At 38.8% G+C, this 24,874-nt stretch overlaps 1 protein-coding gene across 13 annotated transcripts in view; it reads right to left on the bottom strand.

Moving 5' to 3' along the window:
- Nucleotides 1–24,874, bottom strand: part of DOCK10 (dedicator of cytokinesis 10) — a 279,856-nt gene that overhangs the window by 127,444 nt on the left and 127,538 nt on the right. For all 13 annotated transcript variants that reach the window (XM_030833224.2, XM_030833310.2, XM_060301780.1 and 10 more), the window contains exon 3: nucleotides 12,887–12,976. In XM_030833224.2, the coding sequence (XP_030689084.2) occupies nucleotides 12,887–12,976 (90 nt within the window). The remainder of the gene's footprint in view (nucleotides 1–12,886; nucleotides 12,977–24,874) is intronic.

Here is a 24,874-nt window from a genome sequence, read left to right as displayed (position 1 = left end):
AAGGTGTTCTTTTTGGCCCTTAGTCACCAATGGGATTAATTCTGTATTTGTAAAACGATGGTGGTGATTTTCATATTAATGTCATTCTTTACAAAGTTTAGAAGTAATTATGGCTATTTTATAAATGTTAAAAAAATGCAGCATCACGAAGTTAAGTGAATTCAGATAAATTATGTATTGAAAGAGTGGCTGAATAATTTATTGTCCACACTGAGGCACTTCAAAGTGAAAGGAGATGCTATTAGCCAGGCCAACAGGTAGAATATGAAACTTCCTGCAAATCAGGACATTGGTCACCCAATAAATACACCGATATTTTAGAAGAAAGGAAAAGGCACTGAAAACATTTTTTAATTTAACTTGACCACATTATATATTCCTTTAAAATGCAATCATTAATTTCTGTACTATGAAAATAAGCTGAACAGTTACTGATCTTTTAAAACTTATACTACACTCTTGGGAGAGAAATGAAAATGAGTTTGGACAAAATACATGATGTAACTCTAGATCTGATTCAGTTTCAGAAATCATGGTACAATCTTATTTAATAGATTTTTGAGTCTGTTTTTTTAAAATATTACTTGATATTAGATAGTGTTACTATGTATCTACATAGGCATATACCATGTAAAACAGAATGTCACATCAAATGCCAACCATAGCTGCCAATCATTTTTAAACTACTGTGTCTGAATTATAGAGTAGCCTAAATTGCTACCTTTGTTGATTTTAAATTGAAAGTGAATCAAGGTATTTGGTTTGTCTTTAAAAAATGCATTGCACTAAGGCAACTGAACAAACTTTAAAATTAGACTTTCATAAATCACACCTGTGCCCAATCTGGGGACCTACACTCTAATTTCCCAGCTAGATGTCACAAGTATTTTGTCAGGACATAAATAATGGATGGTACTAAAAAAAACCTTGATAATATTATGATCTACTTGTTCTTTTCATGTAAGTCATAAAATCTGGGCTGTAATTCAATGAAACTGAAATTTTAGGTTCAAACTTATGATGGTTTTTTTTTTAAATTTTTACACTCCAGGGTCCCCGACTTATATTTCTGTCTTTATTCACTTACTACCAAACATTGTAGGATGATTTTTATTGTGGAGAAGATTAGAGGAAGCCAATTTAGAATGGGAACCATTTTACATGTTTGGAAACAAGACTATTATTCTAGGGGTGTGACAGACTAGAAAATAAATTTATTCAAGGTGGTTAATGTGAAACACAAAAATATTTTGTTTTCATTGTTTTCAGCAGTGTTTTCCATATACCTTTTATCCTAATGCTACTAAAGAGTAAATGCATTTGAATTTACCTTAATCAACATTTGTACGTTTATTATCTTTACTGTCATACATTTAGTGTTAAAAAAAATAGGGTGATCCATTTTGTTCTGACTATGATAGAAAAAAATCTTTACATCTAAGACTAAACTATATATAGGACAACAGATTTTGGTATCATTTTTCCATTAAATTCTTGAAGTTGCAAAATAAATATGGCTTTACTTATAAATTTACTTTTAAAAAGTACACACAAAATGAAAAGTCCCTTAACTTCCAGCAAGACCTTCACTAGTGAATTAAGAGCCTCCTTCTTCAAAACAAAAACCTTTTATTTGCACTAATTTTATTAAGAAAGGGTTAAGATTTTTTTTTTTAATTTGGAGAAATTTTTATAGTTGTATTTTCCCTAATATCTTCCAGTAACTGAAATTGTGCATGTACCCCTGATGTCACAGCAGAGGGGTTACTTCTAGATTGAAGAAAACTATGTTTACTGTGCTCTGGTCTAAAGTTAACAAATGCATTAGAATCACTCACTTGCTCCCCAATGATTCAGAATCAGAAAACGGCATTCATTTTTACTTAATTTATTTATACATGCAAAAAAAAAAAAAAAAGCCCACCTCAGAATCATTTACTGAAAGACTCATTCTTATTTCTGGGTGATGAACTGCACCTTATTCTACATATGAGATTCAAACAATTTGTATAAAGTCCAAAGGCATTTTGGTTAAAAGAATGGTTTCTTTGTCAATGTACACAACAGGCAGTCCAAAATTAAACATAAAGCGCATAAAATTATTTCAACCATAGAACAAGTGAAATTCCCTGTGTTTTCTTCAGAAAAGATACATTTCATTCTTTTTAGATATGTTTCATTCAGTTAACAAAACGGGGCAGCATGAAATACATTTGAAATCATGGCCAGCCTTCCTCTCGTCATCATTTTCTTTGAAATGCCTAGGATCCACGTTGCTTAAAATCGCTTTTACTTCTCGACATGATGCAGCTTCTACCTTGACTATTTATAATTTTCTCTCGAATTAATTGAACGCCACTTGTCTGGGTCCAAATGGTAGATGAGGAAGAAGAAATTCATTTTCAATATTATACTCACTTGGTCATATATTGTTTTTCATAGTTACAAAATTTTGCTTCTTAATCAATTAAGCAATATTTCGGTACAATATTTAACAGTCTCCTGAGCTATTTTTAAATTCAGAATGCATAGCTTATTCTCCCTGAAGAGTTCCAACAGTTTTACTGGGTTTACCCTTAAAGCACTTTCTAGGGAAAAGGGACAACAATATACTAGCACCTTCTTTGATAAGATAATACATCTTGCATCTCTTCAGTGTTCAACCCACTGTAATCGGGTCGGGATCAAAGCCTCTGAAACTGCTCTGTTAAAGAACCACCAATGGCTCTGAATTACCCAATCCAGTGAATTACCCAATCTTGACACATTTTGGCATTTTACGCCATTGGCTCACTCTCGCTATTGACAGGTTTTTTTTCTGAGAAATCAATCTCTCCTTGATTTCTTTCTACCTCCGGGTCCACTCCATCTCCACCTCCTGTGTTGGGCCCTCTTTGCCAGACCCTTATGTGGGAGCATCACTCAGGGACCTGCCTCGTGGCATTCCTGGGCAAGCTCTTCCAGGCTCAAAGCTTCAACTTTCAAATCCAGAGCCAGTGCCTACTCTTTCCTTCTACGTTAAGACCTATATACGTATCTTCTTCTTGGATATCTCTTTCTGCATGTCGGCCGGAGAGATGACCTCACTTGCTTCATCCATCCCTGCTTGAGCAATCTGTACTTTCTTCTGGGGACCTTATTTAAATTACCGGCACAACTATCCGGCTAATAGCCCAAGACAGAAACGTGGGAGTCATTGCCAATATAGTCCTCTCCTTTACTTTCTTTTCCATCACCAACTCCTGTCAATTCTGTCCCCTTAACAGCTCTTTACTGTCACCACAACCATGCTGCCATACGTTAGCACAGATCTTTAACCCAGCTGGGCTATTAAAATAAATAGTCTCCTATCTGTCCAACTTCCCTTCAGTGTTACTCAACCCCACGAGCCAACCAATCCATTCTCTGGTCTGCCTTTAGTTGTTTTTTTCTAACATGTGAACCTGACCTTGTTTCTCTATTTTACAGTAACACTCCAAGGGTTCTTGTTAGTTGTTTTGCAAAAATCTGATCACACGTCTGTCATTTCCCACCTGGTGCCGAGCTCCTTGACTATGTTACATCCAGGTGGTATCAGTAGCTTAGTAAGTGATAAATGTTGGTGAACAATAAACCCAGTCCAATCTTTCATGCAGTGGACAAGGCCCTTTATTTCATATACTTTGTATGTAATCCACAGTAACAATATAAATCAGCAAGTGAGGAACTTTCTACATAAAGAATTCAACTATTAGTAAAGATAATCAACTCCACCCAGCCAGACTGGGAGTAGCAGTTTCTGTGTATATCTAAAGGGGCAGCTTGTTTAAGTCACTGAATATGCACTTACCTCTAGGACACGAGAAAACATAATCTGGTAACTGGATAGGGGATTGAGAGGAGAAATTTAAGGGCTGAAAAAGGTGTTACTCTGAGCTTTATGATTATTATTATTTACTTCCAACTTTGAAATTAACCTTGTTAATACTTACAATTTGCTGCATGAAGATAAATCTATAGAACTGCCATCACTGGGTGTATCTGGGATTGTGTCTTAATATTGTAAGAGGTTTACTCTGGAGAAAGGTAGACATTTTTGACACTAATGATAAGAATTAAGAATGGATGTGCCCATAAAAAGAAAGAAACAATTAATTTGCTCTTTCAGAGGCTTTAATATTCCCTTTCTCTTCCTCACCATCTGCCTTAATGAAATGCATGTCAAAGTTCACCCAAGAGCTGATTCTGTTTGACTTGAGCTGTATTGTACCCCTAGTTCCTGATGATTTCCTTCCATCAGATTTACAATGCATCGGCATTTCTGAAATATATTTCTCAAGATACTTGGGGGGAAACAGAATTTCTCCATGGTAAAATAAACTTGGGAAATAATTCATTCCATATTCCCTTCTAAGGCAGCCTCAATAGATGTTAGCTAGTTAAAGAATCTGTGTGTGTGTGTGTGTGTGTGTGTGTGTGTGTGTGTAAAGAATCTGTGTGTGTGTGTGAGACCTGTGAACATCCTGCAGCTTTCTGCAGGATGAAATTGGTGTCCTGCTCTGATCTCAACCATTTTTTCTCCTGGTTTTTAGTGTGCACTTTCTATGGAAGCCTAGAGATTTCAACAACATTTATCCTGTCTTCTTTGAATCTGGTTTGTTTTCCCTATTCAGTCTTGGTCCTGTTTTCATTATTGTTTTAAAATTTGTATTGGGGTCTAGTTGATGTACAATGATGTATTACTTTCAGGTGTACAGCAAAGTGAATCCGTTGTACATATACATATATCCATTCTTTTTTAGATTCTTTTCCCATATAAGCCATTACAGAGTATTGCGTAGAGTTCCCTGTGCTATACAATAGGTCCTTATTAGTTATCTATTTTATATTTTTCCTGGAGAATTCAACTCTTTCTGGTCTGGAAACGCTGCTTAAAATCCGAACTTGTCCTTGCCTCAGTAACTTAGTACTTTCGGGATGAGGACAGTACCTCATCATTCTGTGCATGTGTGTGTATACAGACATATTCAGGTACAGAAGTATATATAGATATTTTGCTTCCATTCTTTTAACGTTTCCACAACTCTTAAGTCCTCAAGTGTCTTGTGCCTTTGACCAAAGTGAGACGTGGATTCTTGAATTCGGACTGACTCCTCACTTCTTCATTATTCTACTCCTGCTGCAGGTTGGTTCCTAGAAATTACAGGGGGCTTGTTGGCAGAGTAACTTGCTACCTTAGTACTCAGTATCTCTCTCAGCCGTTCAGGTGAAGTGGTCCCTGGACCCTTGCTCTCTGTTGGGCCACTGTATTATTCTCAGTTCTCTGCTCTCTCATCTTCTTTGTTAAGAGAGACCAAACCGAGAGCTTAGTGTTAATTAGTGTTTTGTGTATATTAAAATGAAAACTTTGCTACAGAAGTTTTGCTTAAGAAGTCTGCACCCTATTCATAGATCCTTTAATTGCTCCCCTGAGCCCCAGTGGGAGGAAGTGGTGCTTGTTTTATCACAGAAGTGTTTCATACTTTTTATGGTTATAGATGTTGATTTTAAGTCATTTATGAGGATCAGATAAAGACATGGCTCCCCAGTTGTTATTTTCCAAGTGTTTTCATACCATTGCTATATTTATTTTTAGAAACACAGCATCGGCACTATTAATATCCTCACTTAAAGATGGAGAAATTGAGGCAAAAAAGGTTAAATGCTTGTCAAAATGAAGGACATAGTCCCTTGTGGACAGTGGAGATATCCCCATTAGGTCAGGCTATTAAGTGCATGGTTTAAAGGCATTTTTCAAAGGGTCAGAGGTAGCAAAGTTGGTAAGAGCATGGAGCATGGGGTTAGAGGGAGCATGAAGTTAGAGGGATCAGGGGCTTAATTCTGGTTCTGTATGTATTTGAGCAAAAATTTAATTGTTCAGGACTTGCTTCGTAGGCTGTAAAATGAGGTAGTAATACTTATAACACAGGATGTTCAAAATATATAGGGAGAATGTTGCTGAACTCTGACTTGTGTTAGTTTAACGTAAGTGTGAGGTGCTTTAGTGGATATTAAATACACCTATACTCTTATTTTAAAAAGGAAAGAATGCCTACTGCCTTTCCGAAGAGGCTCAGAGCTGTCAAAGTAGAGTGTAGAGGGACAATTCAAAATTAGTATTGAACTCCATGTATTTAAATGAGATTCATGCCAGTTTGTTGCCTAGCAACCAGGGTATTTGTCCTTGCCGCCCTGTGGGGAGCTGCAGGGCAATTTAGCACAGGGTGGACTAAAAAGATTGCTTAGTGCAATGCAGCAGCCACTGTAAGGGAAACATGTGTTTCTACGAAACCCTACAAATATCAATGAATTCATTTCAGTGCTGGCTTACTCTGTTTTCAAAACTCCAGCCAATGTTTCTCAAAGTGTGGTCCACTAACTGCATGCATCAGGGTTACAAAGCTACAGTGGGGTGGTTAGGAAGAAGACTGAGACAAGTGTTCCTTCCAGAGGGCAGCTATAGCAAAGCCCACATGGGCAGTCGGCATCATGGTTCAGAGGCCAGGGGCCAGACGGCAGGGGTTGCAACGCCGGACCTGTCTATTCCCAGCTGTATGAGGCTGGACACGTTCCTTCATTTTTCTATGAAAGTTCCATCATCATTAAAAGGTGATGATGATGATAATGACGAAACGTATGTTTGTAACTACTGTAAGCAAAGGGCTGAGAAGCGTATCTGGCACAGAGTTAAGTAGTCAATAAAGATCAGCGGCTATTAGCTATAGAGGTCAAGACTTTTTGCCAGCATAATTCTCTGGGGTCATTTCTCATCTTAACCCAGCTCTCTGGTGACCCTTTTCTTTCTATCTACTGTCTCCAGGCTCAACTATTCATGTTCCATTATCATCATGTAATGTTTGTCTTCTTTCTATCCTAAGGCACAAGTTTCACTTTATCTCCATCCTTAAAAACAAGTACAACTATGGGAAGTTCCACAGGGTTTTCACGGCTAGTGATCCAGAAAAATTAGCAGGGAATAAAAGAGGTTCTTCCCAGGCTTTCTCCACTTTTTTTTTTTTCTACTTTAGATCCACACAGTTGGGAAAAACATGGTAAGAAGATTCATTCATGTTTCCAAGTCAGAGGCTCTGCCCTGAGATTTGGAATCTAAAACTTTGGCAGTTACCCGGCATCTGAGGTAAAAGGCATTTCACCTGACTTCTCCTTAGAGAAGTTCTTAAGAGAATCGAGAAGCGGAGGGTGGAAGTAAGTAAAGGAGGAATAATCCCAGCTGCAAGTAGTTGGAAGGAAATTAATATAGGAACAAAGGTGAAGGTGAAAATTCCTCCCCAGGAGAAATAGCAAGACAAAGGCATATTTTGTGGCCAACCTGTTCTCAGCTGAAGTGGACATTCTTAGAGAACTACAGATATAAAGGGATCGATGTGGCCATTTAAAGTCGTGGTGCAGAAGCTCATGAAAGTACAAACAAAACTAAAGGCCTCTAAGAACCCTAGAATATCCTTAGAAGTCTCCAGTGTTGTACTGACCTAGTTTTCAGGCCATCCTTTCACCAGGGAAAGGAGCTACACTTGACACCTTGGTTGGATCCAGAGATTGGGGTGTGGTTTCTGATTAGGTCCTGGGATTTCGTCTTTGAGCTGATTGGCCCTACCCCGAAGGCTTACCAGGCAATAAAATGAGCAAAAAAGCTGAAGTTGGCTGGCAACCCAATCCAAGGCCTCGAAAGCCTCAGGTACTAGAGACCCACAGGGGAGAGCTAAGAACCCCTGGTTCGTGTGAGAGCAATTTTCCACCCTAAAGGAGAGAGACTGCAGAAAATCTGGAACACACAAATACTCTATATACCCAAAAAGAGGTGCAAGGACCAAGAAAGGAAAGTCCCTAAGATCATGGAAATGTTTATAAGTCTATTCAAATTATACTATATTACAAATGATTAAGAATGGATTATGTCAGAGGAACCTAATTGGCTTCTATCATGGACAGAGAAGCCCAGCAGATAGAATCATAAAGCAAAACACATATGGGATTTTGATCTCTCCATATGATATTTTCATGATCAAACTAAAAAAATAATAATAATAATAAAAGAATCTGATGAAGTCTCTAAGGTGACTACCTAATAACTTGAAGAATTAAGTTGGATTTTAACTTTTAGAGAAAATTTTAGGAAATAGACTTGAGTTGCTTCCAATTCTGGCAGCATTTTTAGATATATTCTAAGTAATTTTTTTTCAAAATACTTTTTAGTTACATAAATTTGTTTGTAACATCACCACAATACAGAATATATACACTGAAAATCAATTTCTATCTCCTTCCTATAATCCCAAGCTTGTGAGGTAACCAATGTTATGAGTTTAATGGGCATTTTTTAATACTTTTTCTAGGCTTACATAACATATTTACATATTCACATTTTTTTTTAACTCTCCAATGATATACTGTGTATTCTGCAGCTTACTTTCTTCTCTTAACAGCATATCATGGGCATTCCAATTAATACACTTAAATGTATGTAATTTTTTTCCATTAGTTATTATTATAAAATATAGATGTGCCAAAATATATTCAACCCCACCCTTATCAACTGATATTACAAATTGTCTAGTGCTGCAATACTCATGCTTGTAATTGTATTTTTATGCTCTAGTGTATGTTTTTCTAATATTCATGTTGCATATTTATATGTATGACTTATAAAAGATACATTTGAATATCTCAAGGGGTGGGATAGGGAGGGTGGGAGGGAGGGAGATGCAAGAGGGAAGAGATATGGGAACATAATGTATATGTATAACTGATTCACTTTGTTATAAAGCAGAAACTAACACACCATTATAAAGCAATTATATTCTAATAAAGATGTAAAAAAAAAGATACATTTGAATATCTCAAAAGGCTATAGACATGTGAGAATTACAAACACTGTGTTATAGTGTTTATTTCCCTATAGTCTTACTATCACTAAATGATATTCAACTTAAATTTTTCTTCATTCAGATATTATACATCATTTTTGTTTTAATTTGTATTCTTATGATTACAAGTGTAGCTGGGCAATATTTTTTTGAGTTTTTTTTAAGCTAATTAATTTATTTTTGGCTGCATTGGGTCTTCGTAGCTGCGTGTGGACTTCCTCTAGTTGCAGAGAGCGAGGGTTACTCTGCTTTGCAGTGCGCGGGCTTCTAATTGCGGTGACTTCTCTTGTTGCGGAGCATGGACTCTAGGCGTGAGAGCTTCAGTAGCTGTGGCACGTGGGCTCAGTAGTTGTGGCTCGCGGGCTCTAGAGCGCAGGCTCAGTAGTTGCGGCGCACGGGCTTAGTTGCTCCAAGGCATGTGGGATCTTCCCGGACCAGCGCTCGACCCCTGTCCCTTGCATTGGCAGGCGGATTCTTAACTGCTGCGCCACCAGGGAAGCCCCGTAGCTGGGCAACTTTGTACACCTCTTGGCCAACTTAGTCTTGCTCTTTTTGAACTTCCTGCTTCTATCTTTTTGCTCATATTTTCTTGGGTTATTTATCTTTTCTTATTAACTTGTAGAATTTTGAGTATTAGGAATGTGTGTGGGGCGGTGTGGCAAAAGAACATGAGTTGCAAATGAGTTCACTAACTATTTTCTTTTGGCTTGATTTATGTTCCATTCATCATAAAAATTTAAGACTTTTGTTAAATGTGTTCATTTTTCCATAACTTTCCACTAAAAGAATGTTTTCCTACGTTTTTATAACTTGCGTTTCTAAAATTAAGATTTTAAAAATTCATCTGGGATTAATTTTTACATGTACTGTGACATACAACTCTAACTTTATTTTTGTCCAAAATGGATAGTCAAGTGGTATTTGTTGAATTGTCTACCCTTCCCCAGAGAATCTGGAGTGCCATATTTACCATTTACTAAGTAACCATATGCACTTGGAACTGTTTCTTGATACTCTGTTTCATTTCACTGGCTTATTTTTTTTAATTTCAGAAGACAGGAAAAGATGGAGTATGTCTCTATTTTTTAAAGCTAACTTTTCTCTAATACCAAAGGAAAAAAGAAAACTAGAGCCAAAATTTCACTCATGAATATAAATGCAAAAATTTGAAAAAATTAGCAATTCTGATGTAGTAAAATATTAAGGTAATAGTACAACTTGAACAAGAAAGTTTATACCAGAAACACAAGTATGCATTCATAGGACAGCAACCTATTAATTTTATTACAGTGATAAATTCAAGAAAAAAGCTATTATGTCAATAGGCTGCATATGAATTTCACAACATAGGGTAGCCAGTCTTTATAAGCACTGTGGAGACCAAGAAAGGCCCTTCTTAAACATGATAAAGACCAAGAAAGACCCTTCTTAGACAGTTCTTTTGTACTTGAAACTGTCAGAAAACACCAAATCAAGAATAAGACAATATGCCTGATGTTAGCATTATCATTCAATATTGTTTTAGAGTTATTAGATAATAAAATAAGATAAAAATCAAAGAAACAATATACTTATTAGAAAAAAAGAAATTTAAAATTTTTTTGCAGATGATGTGACTACACACCTAAAAATTTTAAAAAAAACAAACTATTAGGACCAGAGAGTTTAGTAAGCTAGTTATCCATATTTGAAAATCAATAGCTTTTAAAAAATATCAGCAATGAACAGTAAGAAAAGGAAATGGGTTTTAAAAACTCTACTCACGTTTGCAACAAAACTATAAAATACATAGAAATAAACAATAACAAAGTTAAAGATCTTTATGAAGAAAGTGAAACATTTTAGTAAAAAACACATAAAAAGACCTAGTTAAATATTCCCTGTTAGGCATTCAATATCATAAACATTTCAAATCTGACCTAAGTCAACACATATTTCCTGCAGGACTTTGCAGACCTGGTCTCAATGATTCTGATTTGCTTGTGTAGAAAATGATTTACCAACTCTTTTTTTTTCTTTCTTTTTTTAAACAGTGATGCCTTACTAGATATTAAGACTTCCTCTAAGGCGACTGTAAACAAAATATTATGGCACTGACGAAACATTTTTATCAGTAAATGTGAAAACAGTATACTCAGATATCCTGATGTTATGTGAATTTGCACTTTTTTTTTTAACCTTCTTAGGAGATGGTGTAATTCAATGTGAACTTTGAGAAAATAAATATGAAATGATGCAATTGGGGAAAAAAAGGCAAATCTATGGTAAAGATGATCTGGATTGAATAGTCCAAAATAAAATATGTATGATTAATCAGATTAGGATCAGTATGTACACTAACAAAGCTAGCTTCTACTCGCACAAATATGTTTAAGAGCTGAGAAAGGGTTTTGCTATTTTATGCAGCTTCATTTAAATCCTAATTGGGATACGCTACTTTCTCAGGATTAAAGACTGCATTTAGATCCCACTACTTTCAGTCTGACCTGTGCTGGGCTAAATGATATCATTGCATATTCTGTAAAGGAAGGACTGACTTCGTTTATTCATTCAATAGACATCTACTAAGTAGCTGTTAAGTGTGGGCCCAATCCCTGCCCCAAAGCCACCTGCAGTCTGGTTAGAAGAAGTAGCAGTTTTATAGGCCTCTCCTATACCAACTAAATGCAAGTAGATGCTACACCAACAGACTTTTATCAGTACCTTTAAGCTGTCCACATGGTTTTCCCATTAACTATTTCTATAGTTAACACTTGAAAGAAATATCTCTCTTAAAATAGAAACTCTGTTATCCAAAATTCTCACATACTATGGCCTTTCCTACAACTCAATCTAAACAAGGAAAATAAAATTAAATCTTTTTGTTAAGAATACTTAAATAAGGACTAATCTCCAAAATATACAAGCAGCTCATGCAGCTCAATATCAAAAAACCAAACACCCCAATCCAAAAATGGGCAGAAGACCTAAACAGACATTTCTCCAAAGAAGATATACAGACTGCCAACAAACACATGAAAGGATGCTCAACATCACTAATCATTAGAGAAATGTAAATCAAAACTACAATGAGGTATCACCTCACACCGGTCAGAATGGTCATCATCAAAAAATCTACAAACAATAAATGCTGGAGAAGGTGTGGATAAAAGGAAACCCTCTTGCACTGTTGGTGGGAATGTAAATTGATACAGCCACTATCGAGAACAGTATGGAGGTTCCTTAAAAACCTATAACTACCATATGACCCAGCAATCCCACTACTGGGCATATACCCTGAGAAAACCATAATTCAAAAAGAGTCATGTACCACAAGGTTCATTGCAGCTCTATTTACAATAGCCAGGACATGGAAGCAACCTAAGTGTCCATCAACAGATGAATGGATAAAGAAGATGTGGCATATATATGCAATAGAATATTACTCAGCCATAAAAAGAAATGAAATTGAGTTACCTGTAGTGAGGTGGATGGACCTATATTCTGTCATACAGAGTGAAGTAAGTCAGAAAGAGAAAAACAAATACCGTATGCTAACGCATATATACAGAACCTAAAAAAAAAAAAGGTTCTGAAGAACCTAGGGGCAGGATGGGAATAAAGATGCAGACGTAGAGAATGGACTTGAGGACACGGGGAGGGGGAACGGTAGGCTGGGACGAAGTGAGAGAGTAGCATGGACATATATACACTATCAAATATAAAATAAATAGCGAGTGGGAAGCAGCCGCATAGCACAGGGAGATCAGCTGGGTGCTTTGTGACCACCTAGAGGGGTGGGATAGGGAGGGTGGGAGGGAGACGCAAGAGGGAAGAGATATGGGGATATATGTATACATATAGCTGATTCACTTTGTTATACAGCAGAAACTAACACAACATTGTAAAGCAATTATACTCCAAAAAAGATGTTAAAAAAAAAAAGAACTAAATGGGGTGAAGCGAAGCTTTATAAAATAAAGGGTTGGAAGCATTGCATTTACCTCTCTCACCAGTAAACTTTCTGCTTTGTGCTCTGCATCTTCGGGTACTGTTGAGTACAATGTTCGTATGTCCCAAGGAACTGTGGCAGTCTGAGAGGAACAAGGAAAGGAAATTAAGCCTTCCGTCTTAAAGCACTGGGCAGACCACTATATCAAAGGCACAATAAAGAAGTGTATGAGATCTTAGCATTTAAGGATAAGAGAAGACAGAGAAACTTCCATAGTTCTTACCAATTTAATCTCTAGGAGGGAAGATTCAAACCTCTTTGGATTACCACCACTGGCATTACAGTGAGTCCCCCCTGCTCCATGGTTTCAGTTACACATGGTTAACCAGGGTCGAAAAATATTAAGTGGAAACTTCCAGAAATAAACAATTCATAAGTTTGAAATTGTGTGCTGTTCTGAATAGCATGATGATATCTCAAGCCGTCACACTCTGTCCCCAACATCCCATCTCATCAACATCTTCAGGGCTCCATGATCCACGATGACCCTCCTTCTGATGTATTGTCAGAAAGTTAATAAATAGTAGCCTAATACTATGTCACTACATCGTTCAACTCACTTCACCTCATCACCTAGGCATTTATCATCTCACATCATCACAGGAAGAAAGGTGAGTACAGTATCATAAGATATTGTGATAGAGAAAGAGACCACATTCACATCACTTTTATTACAGTATATTGTTATAATTGTTCTATTTTATTATTAGTTATCATTGTTAATCTTTTACTCTGCCTAATTTATAAATTAAACTTTATCATAGGTATGTGCGTATAAGAAAAAACAGTATGTATAGATAGAGTTTGGTACTATCTGAAGTTTCAGGCATCCACTGGGGATCTTGGAATGTATCCCCAGTGTATAAGGGAGGATTGCAATACTATATTGCAATTACTGTTTTATCTGTGAAGCTCATAATTTTAAGCTGTTTCCTTCCCTGCAGAACACAAAAATTTGGGCATCTGTATATTTTGACTAGTTTATTTATATTGGTATCTTTTTTGTTCTTAATGCTATTGATAAAATACATTTGAAATGAAAAAGAAAACCTACAAAATCTACATTATTTTAATCCTACTGTAAATAATCTCTTGAATATCCACAGGGTAAATTTAGCCCCTTTCAGAAGCCCTGTGTGTGTGTGTGTGTGTGTGTGTGTGTGTGTGTGTAGCCACTATTATGGTGGGAGAGAAGAAAGGGTACTCAGTAAATCTGGACCTTGAAGAAAATAAGTCATGTTTTTAGTGTCTTTATTTTCACTGAAATAAATAAAACATTTTCAACTTCAATGCTAAACAAACAGCTTTTTATTAAATGAATATACATTAACTAAAAATATAAAGAATCTCTTAATATAAGACATTTAAAACAGAATTCATAGATTGTTTCCCCTGTATATATCTTATGGGATGCCATAAATTGGTAACTTTCCATTAACAGCTACCAGCTTCCTTTAGTCTGTACTCCTTGGGGATTACAAGGATGCTGGGATGATGAATCTGTTAACATACACGGTACCAACAGTTGGGATCTTTTATTTTGTACATCCCCAAACCCACAAATGATTCATCAGCATTTCTAAAGCACAAAATAAGGTTCATTTGAACTGTTCTAGATGAAGGGCATTTTTTTCTAGACCAATTATTAAAACAGATGAGAGTTTTAAAACCCATCCTTACTTTTGGGAAGGAGAGGGGTCCAGGGAATTTAGTCTTCTGAGGTCACAGCTGCAGCCGCAGGCTCTGCCACCAAGGGCAGCATCGTTCTTTTTCTTCTAATCCTAGCCTCATATTTTCTTCAAATCCCCTTTTCTCTTCACTCGATATAAGCTCCTCGTGGGAAAGAAATTTGGTCTGTTTTGTTCATCGCTATAACCTCAGTGCCTGGTTGGGTGCTCAGTACTTACTTGTTGAGTGTGTTGAATGTGTGTGAGTAGGTAAATGTGCATTCTGTGCATGCATGTGGTGTGTGGGTGGCGTGCGTCTGTGTGAGCTTGTGTGGTTGCATGTAGCGTGTAAGTATGTCTGTGTGAATGTGTGTGTGTGGTGTGTGCCTGGTGTGTGAGTGTGATTATGCAGGAAGGTATGCTGTACTTGATAGCGTGTGTTTGTGTGCATGGCGAGTGTGTCTGTCATGTGTGAGCGTGTGTCTGTCATGTGTGAGCATGTATATGTGCATGTGTGAGTGGGTGTGGTGTGTGGGTATATCTGTGTGTGTGGGCGTGCACGCATGTACGTGCATATTGGGAGGATGGGATTTGGACACTGAAACAGGAAGAATGTCATGTGATTCTAACAGGATCAGAGGACAAAAATAATGATCAGAGGACAAAAAAATAATAAGAAAACTGTAATCAAGATACATTATATGGCAAAAATAAATGCTCATCTTGAAACACAGATACAGAGCCCCTCGGTCAGTGCATCTGCCCCAGGATTTGACTGCGGTTTGTGTGAAGAGAGTCTGGAAGTGCTTGCAGGACATGGCTGTCGATTTAAGCCAAGTATAGATACACGCACAGGGAACCATTACCTCCCACGTGAAGCGTGCTGGAGCCAGTTTAGGATTTATTATTATCTAGATTTTACATTTTTGATTCCTTTTGAATTTCCTTTTGCTAATTGCATCTTTTATGTTATTCACTCTGTTAGAAGATAAACAGTAAATAAACTCTATTGAAAGGTTGGAGTAGAAGACGAAAATCCATGCCTAAACTGAGCTTTGGGGTTTATTGCTGGATTTCAGTTGTCTGGGGATAACTTATTTCCTGTTTGGACAGATAATTTGCAGATACACAGTGTAACTTGATGCGTTTCCAGGGAACATTACATATTGTGATCTACTGGCAAGATTAAGGATTTTTTTCCTCCAATTGAAAAAATTTTCTATATTTCAGTCATTATTTTATAATAAAATTTTTATATAAAAAAGCAAAAGATTCCTCTTTTTCATTATCTACCACAGTTTATTGATTTCTTGCCTTTAAAAAAATAATAGCTGCTCTAAAATACTCTAAGTCTGATGGAGAGTAAAGGGGCCCAAAGTTTAGTTTCCTGTTTAGTTATACCATAAACCTATCGTCCCACTAAGATCAAGTACTCTGTGGTATAGTTCAATAGAGTGAATACTGAGCTGGTTTAAGAAGGTTTTTGGTTTTTGTTTTTTTTTCTGGAAGGTGGGCTCAGGTTTCCAGTAATAATAATTACATGACTACCTGATTTGTGATGCCACAGAGTGAAGATTAGGGTCCCAAATACACAGGCTAATGCTCATATTCAATATATGAGATTGGAAGTTCCTTCAATTTGGGGTAATAAAAATGAATCATAGGTACAATGGTTATGTGTGATCCCTGATGACCTCTAGTTATGAGATGATGTTGATTCTTTGCTAAATAAGGCAGCTGGGGCTGAATCACCCTCATGTAACCATGTGATAAATCTGAAACAATATTTTACAACATGCACATCTAATACCTTGCACAGAGTACACAAATACAAGAAAAGGAATACATGTATAATAACATGCTATTAACCTCAGTTATAGTTTGTCATAATGCTGGAGAACTTGCGTGAAAAAGCAGAAGGGCTCCATACAATTTCAACTTTAAGAACTGTATTGCTTCTACTCATCTTTGATTCCTTTTGTTTTCATTTTTTAATTGAAGTATAGTTGATGTATAATATTACGTAAGTTACAGGTGTCTAGCATAGCGATTCACCATTTTTAAAGGTTCTATTCCATTCACAGTTACTACAAAATACTGGCTATATTCCCTGTGTTGTACTATATACATCCTTGTAGCTTATTTATTTTATACACAACAGTCTGTACCTCTTAACCCCCTAACCCCATCTTGATCATTTTAAATTTCTTTCATGTATCTCTGCTGAAGCAAAAATCAATCGATCAAACAGGAAAAAAGTATACAGAGCCATATTTGTTAAGTAAGGGAATTAACATGGTTACAAATAATTTCTTTTCTGAGAATTAGATGCTTTCCGACCACTACAAATTGCCTTGGCCACAACAGACTTCCTGTTCTCTTTAATAAACCCTCTGGTTGACGATCAGTAGAGCTCAATAGCATGAGACGGATCTGAGACTGCACGGGAACGCAGCCGAGCTGCTCATCGGGTGGGAGAGTCTCATAAGGGCCTATTGTCCAGAGATTAGGCATCTGGAAATAAAAACTGTCCTTTTATTTATGAAATGAGGCATGCAGACCTGTGTTTGTAGTTTCAGGTCCATGACATTCAGACATCACCCACGGCAGCCCTGACACTCTCTGATTCTTTCTACTCTGCAGTGGGTAGTCTTTGGGGCTTTGTCACAGCTACCATGCTGCTGGCTAAAATGACTACAGAAGACTTCATTCCAAGCACATAGGGGCCATTTCTCAATTGGCCAAAGGCCACCGTCAAAGTCTAAAAAAGAAGTTGCTTTTCCTATGTCGGAGCTGAGCAAAGCTCCCTCTGACGGTATTGTAGATCCCAGCTGCTCAAAAAAGAGGACAAAAATGATGGTGTTTAGAGTAACCCATCATTCTGAGCTCGAGAAGCCAACAAACCTCACAATAAGGGCTATTAACTAACACTTTGTGGTCAATTCCAACGTAAGCGTGTGTCTAAAAGTAATCTTCACCTAAATTTCTCAAATTAAGACACTGATACTGGTTTTTATCCTGGTAGAGCAGACACTTATACTACATTGGTTGCTTGAAAAACATTTTTTATCCCATTCAGAAGAGTATTGCGATTTTATTTTTTTACATACATGAGAATTCACATGAATACTTTCATTGTGCTTTAAGGGAAAGGTCCTTCTTGTTTTGCACGAATAGTGAGCAGTTGCCCATAACTGGACCCTAGTCATGATCCAGCCAAGTCAAGCATGGTGATTCATCCATCATAGTGTTTAAGTATATAATTAGGGAACCTTGGAGACCTGTTTCAAGACATTTTAGTCTTGGACAGGCAAACCACGGAGCAAGTCACTTCCCTTCTTTTTGCTGTGCTTCATTTTCCAGGCTCCAAAATGTGTCTCACCTCCTCCATGGTGGTAAGGATGAAACGTTTTACATATGGAAAAATGTGAGTATTCATAGAACACACGGTTCCAACAACAGGAATATACTTATTGCACCAAGGTCTCCCCTTGGCAAGGACTCAGAGGCTGTGGTCTGAGCTCACTCTCCAAGGAGGTACGGCGAAGAAGCCTGCTCCATGTGAGGCCTGCAGATATGCCCTCATGAGCAGCAACAGGCCTAAGACGTGAGCCAACCCACCGCAGCCAAGCCGCCAGGGCACCTTTTCCCGTGGCTGCGGGCATTCTTTCTTCCGCGCTGGGCTCAGGCCTGCACATACCTTGCCATGCTCCTACTCTCAGAAAACCCTTTTCTTTCCTTGTTCTTTCCTAATCTCAGGTTTGACAAAGATGCCACCTTCTTTTGAAAATCTTCTCTAATTCATCCAACATACATCTTCTCTTCTCAGAATTATATCGTTTACTGTCTGTATTACCCATGAAGTCTGCAGCTTAACTGTAGAATATTGTAGAACCCAAAGCTCTGCAAGTGATTAATTCAGCCAGTCATGTTACGTGTGTGTACTTTTGTATGTAAGCAAGCCACATTAAATCTGCTTTCGTGATAAAATGTAACTATACATGAAATGTTTTGCCATGTTTTTTTGTTTTTTTCTGTTTTTTTTTTTTTGCGGTACGCGGGCCTCTCACTGTTGTGGCCTCTCCCGTTGTGGAGCACAGGCTCTGGACGCGCAGGGTCAGCGGCCATGGCTCCCGGGGCCCAGCCGCTCCGCGGCATGTGGGATCTTCCCGGATCGGGGCACGAACCCGTGTCCCCTGCATCGGCAGGCGGACTCTCCACCACTGCGCCACCAGGGAAGCCCTTGGCCGTGTTTTCTATTGTGTCTCTGGTATACTTTGTTATCCCTTTTAAAGAATGAAGTACTTGAATGCAGACATGTCTTCAGGATTTTTTTGGTATCCTGTCTCTGAGCACCTACATGATCCCTACCTTAATGCTTAGAACAATCCTTTTTTTTAAAATATAGCACTGTTATTGAAATATAATTGACATGCCATAAAATTCACCCTTTTAAAGCGAGTTCAGTGGTTTTAAGTCTATGCACAGGATTATGCAATCACCATCACTATTTAATTTTAGAACATCTTCATCACCCCCAAAAGAAACCCCATATCCACTAGAAGTTACTTTCCTTTCTCCCTCCTCCCCAGCCCTAGGCAACTTTAATCAGTTTTCTGTCTCTATGCATTTGCCTACTGTGAACATTTCATGTAAATGGAGTCATACCATGGGTACACTTTTGGGACTGGCCTCTTTCACTTAGCATAATGTTTTCAAGGTTCACCCATGTTGTCAGTACTTCATTCCTTTTTATGGCTGAATAATATTCCACTGCATGAATATACCATATTTTGTTTATCCACTCTTCAGTTAATGGACATTTGGGTTGTTTCCACTTTGGATTATGAATAATGAGGCTATGAATATTCACATAGAAGTCTTAATGTGGACATATATTCCTAGCACAATCAAGTCCAGAGCATTCTCCACATATCCTTACTGAATTGAAATAAGCTCTCTAGAATCCCTTCTCTGCAATATTGTAATGGTACCGCTCACTGTGGGATGCAGGGAGTTAATATTTTCCCCAAGTCATGCACCTTATTTTTCTAAGAAGCAGCTGGCTCAGAGCACGCTGTTTAGACAGAAACTCCAATAGCAAAAGTCAAGGTACTTATGTTTGATTTCTGTCATCACAGTTACTCTACATCCTTGAACATGAGCCTTTCCAAATCTCAGCTTCATTAGCTTGTAAACGAGAGGGATATTATAACTAAGAATAACCTAGTTTGAGAAAGACCCTTACTTAGCTTTTAAACTGCAATCACAGCGTTCTTGCATGAACACCAAGAGCCATTTAAAGTCTGCTTTTCAGGCTAAGAAGCCAAGGATTAAAAAGAGGTTGACATTCTTATAAAATGTTAGGCTGTGTCTCAGTAAGAGATGCAAGAAGAAAAAAATAAATGGTCACGGCCTTTCTGCTTTTCCATTTAAAAGATATTAAGGTCTTTCTGCTTCCTCTCACAAAATGACCCATGTGGTTGAGCCTGGAAGTCCCCACATACCAGTTGCTTTTTATAGCTAAAAACAGGCTATGAAAGAATAAATGTTAAGAAAGCCCAGTTCACGAAGTCTTGTTAATAAGCCATGAAAATTGCAGGATGCACTGGAGAGCCCTGAGACTCTACTTCTGAACTACTGGTATGAAGAAAGGATTTGAGAAGATTATGTTAACTCTTTCGACAGGCTACTTCAGATGTGCAATGCAGACCTTTGACTTTGAAGATGCCACTGACCAGCACTGAAAGTCTAACCTTTCAAGCGGAAGTACTGTTTCTTGTTCATGTTGGTGTCCTTGCTGTCTACAGCAAGGAGCTCACAGAAGGTGGGCCAGGAAACTGAGTGGAAATAGAGCAGTTTGACAGGGGTGGGCAGTATGGAAATACAGGTGATCAGGTGGCCTTTCCACAGTGTCAGTATTGCTTTTGGACCTCTGAACTTTCTTCTTTAAGGTTTTTACATCTCCCAGAAATGATGCCACTTTAGGCTTTCTGTATCTTTCTCTCAGCAAGAAACTCATTTCTGCCTTTCTCAAGTTTTGTTCTGCTATTTTGTATCAGTTTCTCCTTCGACTGAGACACTCCCCAATATGATTCACTGTGTCCTTGAAACTGTTTTTTTTTTTTTTTTTTTGCGGTACGCGGGCCTCTCACTGTTGTGGCCTCTCCCGTTGCGGAGCACAGGCTCCAGACGCGCAGGCTCAGCGGCCATGGCTCATGGGCCCAGCTGCTCCGCGGCATGTGGGATCTTCTCGGACCGCGGCACGAACCCGTGTCCCCTGCATCGGCAGGCGGACTCTCAACCACTGCGCCACCAGGGAAGCCCCAAAACTGTTGTTTTTTTAAATAGATATTTATTGGAGTATAATTGCTTCACAATACTGTGTTAGTTTCTGTTGCACAGCAAAGCGAATCAGCCCTATACATCCACATGTCCCCATATCCCCTCCCTCGTGAGCCTCCCTTCCACCCTCCCTATCCTACCCCTCCAGGTCATCGCAAAGCACCAAGCTGATCTCCCTGTGCAAACTGTTCTTTAGCTCTTGTTTTCCTTTCTTACTCTCCTTGCCTATTTCGTGAAGCCACAATCTGGTGACTAAGTTCTTTATTTTTTGGTCTTAAGTTTCTATTACTACCAGCTTCAAAAAGAAAGATGAGAAAAACAAGAGCAGCAAATACAATTACTGAAGGAGTGCATGTTTTTGAAATGAATGAGTTAATAAATGCATCTAGACGGCTTATTCCAAGTAATCATTACGATGCAAGCAGTACAGAAGATCACACTGCTTTTTCCCAGAACCCACGCACCAGAGGAAGAGTTTCTACCTCGTGGGCCAAGAAAGAGGAAAATGCTTCTACTTTGGTTTCTTAATCTGGAAGAAGACGATTTCAATTCAATGTTCAACAATCTTTATTGAATGCCCATGAGCCAGACGTTGTGTTGGGTACTTAAAATACAGATATGAATTGATTTCTCCCTTGCCTAGTAACAGAAAACAAGTGAATAAGTACATGGTGCTACAGGGAGGAAATCAGCCTTTGTTGATAGCAGCTAAGTACCAGTCACTGTATCGGAAGGAATGAGCCTCTGGGGAAAGGGATCCCGAACTTAGCGCTGTTTTTTCAAGGTGATGTGTTAAGTTGTGTCAAAGAGGAAAGTATCATATTAATGATCTCAAGAAACACCAATGACTTCATTCTCTTTATTCTCAAATTTCATTTCAGAATAGGCTTTTTGGTTCCTAAAGGTACTCAAAGTTATATTCTAAAATAATAACATACATGTGTCTGAAAGACAACTCGTGAAATAGATATTCATTTTCCACCTGCTCGGTGCCGAGCGCCGTTCTAGTTGCTGGGGGGTCTTAACATGATCAAGGCAGGGACACCCTTGTCCTGCTTGGGGTTACTCACTGATGGTGAGAGAGCGAAAAAGCAAACCAAGATCCTCCTTGGTAGTGGTAAGTATTATAAAGAGAAGCAAACAGGGGGATGTGATAGAGTAACACAGGGTGGAGGTGGGGTAATGCAGGTTGAAAGTCAGAGATGGTTCTTTGAAGAGGTAGCATCTGAACTGAACCATGAATGGAAGAAACGAACCAGCTGTGCGAGGGGAGTAAAGGCCCCACGGAGGTGGTGGGCTGGGGAAAAGCAGGGAACACAAAGAACGCTAGGTATCTGTGTAGTGACCAAGGGAAATGGGGCTAGGAGAAAACGGCTCAGAGATGATCACGGGCCAGGTGAGAAGCTGGATTTGACTCTAAAGGCGATGCAAAACCACTGGAAAGTTTTAACTAGAGGCGTGGCATTATCTGACTTGTATTTCCAAAAGCTTCCGTTGAATAAATCAATCAAGGCAAAGAAGGATGCAGGGAGACCAGTTAAAGACCACTTCTGGGGATCCAGGCAAAGAAGGATGATGATGGCTTGGGCCAGCAGTGTGAATGGAATACTGTCTTGGTAAAAAATAATCTCCTTTAAGGGGTATAGAGGACCAGATGAAGACTTTGTTTCTTGTTATTTCTTAACCATAAGCATTCTTCATCAAGTTTAGTGTTCATCCTTATTAGGGCACACACTCCTTAAACACAGGACTTTTGTTTTTCTTGTCAGTGTCTCTTGTCTAGAAAGTGCTACTCTATATTCAGCGCCTTGTGGGTGCTGAATAAATACTGATTAAGCAAACCGAATAATGAACCATGTCTACTGCAAGCGTGGGCGCTTGGTAACACGGAAACACAGAAGTGAGCTAGATTCTCCCGTCCGCAGGGCACAACTGGGAAGGACATTGGAGGGAGGGTGGGGAGTTTGGGGCCGCTCCCCTCCTTCCATCCTGAGATGCTTTGGGATTGGAGTGGCCACGCAATTACTACCTCTCATTGGGTGACTGCTCATATCCCAGAGCATCCTTACTCATTGCTCAAGGATGGGCCTGGGAAACGATACCCTAGCCAGGTGAACAGAAGCCTTGCTGTTGGAGAGCAACACCCCTGAAATGTGATGCAGGCTGTGGATGGAGCAGACTGTGGCAGAAGGCATTTAAAGAAGGGCTTTACTCCACATGGAGGGAGAGGAAGCCCCCGCAAAACGAGCATGGTTGTACTGTATAGCGGGGATCCCCAAATTTCTTCTGTAAAGGGTCAGATAGTAAATCTTTTAGGGCCCTCTCTGTCTGCTGCAATTACTGCACCTCTGTTGTAACTCTGCAGCTGTATCATGAAAGCAGCCATGGACAACAGGTGAATGAATGGGTGTCATTGGGTTCAAATAAAACTTTATTTATGGATACCAAAATCTGAATTTCATATAATTTTCATGGGTTATAAAGTATTCTTTTTTTCCCTTCAACTATTTAATCAATTCTATGAAGAAAATAAAACAGGGTAGTGTTTAAAAAACGTAAAAACCATTCTTAGTTCACGGGACATACGAAATTAGGTAACAGGCCACCCATGAGCCATTGTTTGTCAACCCTTCCTCTGTAGAGTAGGAAAGCAGGAAACCAATCCATCTGAATGTTGTTCAAAAACTGGCAACTTTACGTGGTAATAATATTCAATACTCTCCTTTAGTTTGTGAAAATATCATTTCATGGAAATGAAAATTGAGCTGTTTGTCTAACACAATATTTTCTGATGATAGGGTGGCATCAAACGTCTCTTGACCACCTGCCAATTGGGAGCCACGCTGCCAGCCGGTTCCTTGCTTCTTCTACACCCTGTTATGTGCTCTCCCTGCAGAGGCCAGATGAGCTTTTAACAACATGCACCAGGTCACTCGTCCCCCTTCTTGAAACACTCCAGTGACTCGCCACTTGCCTTTCGAATAAGATGCAAATGTCTTATCTTGTCCTTGCCTGACCTCAACTCTGACCACTCTGGCTGTCCACCCAGACCTCTCCTGGGCCTTCAGAGCAGCTTCCTGCAGCCCCAAACCCTCCTTCCTTCCCCAGGCTTTAGCAGGGTTGGTCTTCTTTGGGAATTCAGAGCTCAGCTCAAATGTCAGCTTGTCAGAGGTGCCCTTGATCATCCAGTCCGGCTCAGTTCTTCCCCTCGTTACTTCTATTACTCGGCCCCGTTCATTCTTCACAGAACTGGTCTTTATCTGAATTATCTTGCTAATTAATTTATTTACTTATTTGTTTTTTGCCTGATTCCTCCCACCAGAAGGTAAGCTTCATTAAAACTAGGATATTTCTGTCTAATCACTGCTGTCTCCCCATTCTGAGATATTTTAATACCTAACATTTGGTATTATACCTTCTATATTTGTTGAATAAATAAAGGAAGGACATCGTGTATGGGGTGATAGAATGTTACGTTCAGAATTGTGCTAGCATGTTACCCCAGTTGGGGATGAGGGTGACTGTGTATGACAGGGTGGGGGGTTGGGTTGGGGTGGAAGACCATGGCCTTGAGAAATGGGCAAGGACCAGGTCATGGAGAAGCCCTCGGGAAATACTACAGTGTTTGCCCTTTGTTTTGAAGGCAATGGGGGTGGCCACAGGTGGGTCTTAAGCAAGGCCAAGATAAAAGAATTCCGTGTATTTATTGGAATGTTTACATTGGGAAAATAACAAAGCACTTATTATATGCTCTGTTTACACAATTAAGGATAATAGCAAAGGACACAGAGCAATCAGACCAGTCTTAACTTAAATGAGTGTGGAAAGATGCCAAAAAATGAATTCAAATTCAGTACAAATGTTACATTGCATCTACATGCCCCCATTCTCTTCTTGAGCTGGGGGAACTTGGAGTAGCTTTTGACCATATTTCTGAGTAACAGAGCTAGAAGAAAAGGGGCTCCAAG

The sequence above is a fragment of the Globicephala melas genome, chromosome 7, assembly GCF_963455315.2.
Source record: "Globicephala melas chromosome 7, mGloMel1.2, whole genome shotgun sequence".
NCBI lineage: Eukaryota > Metazoa > Chordata > Mammalia > Artiodactyla > Delphinidae > Globicephala > Globicephala melas.
This window is presented reverse-complemented; position numbering and strand designations above follow the sequence as displayed.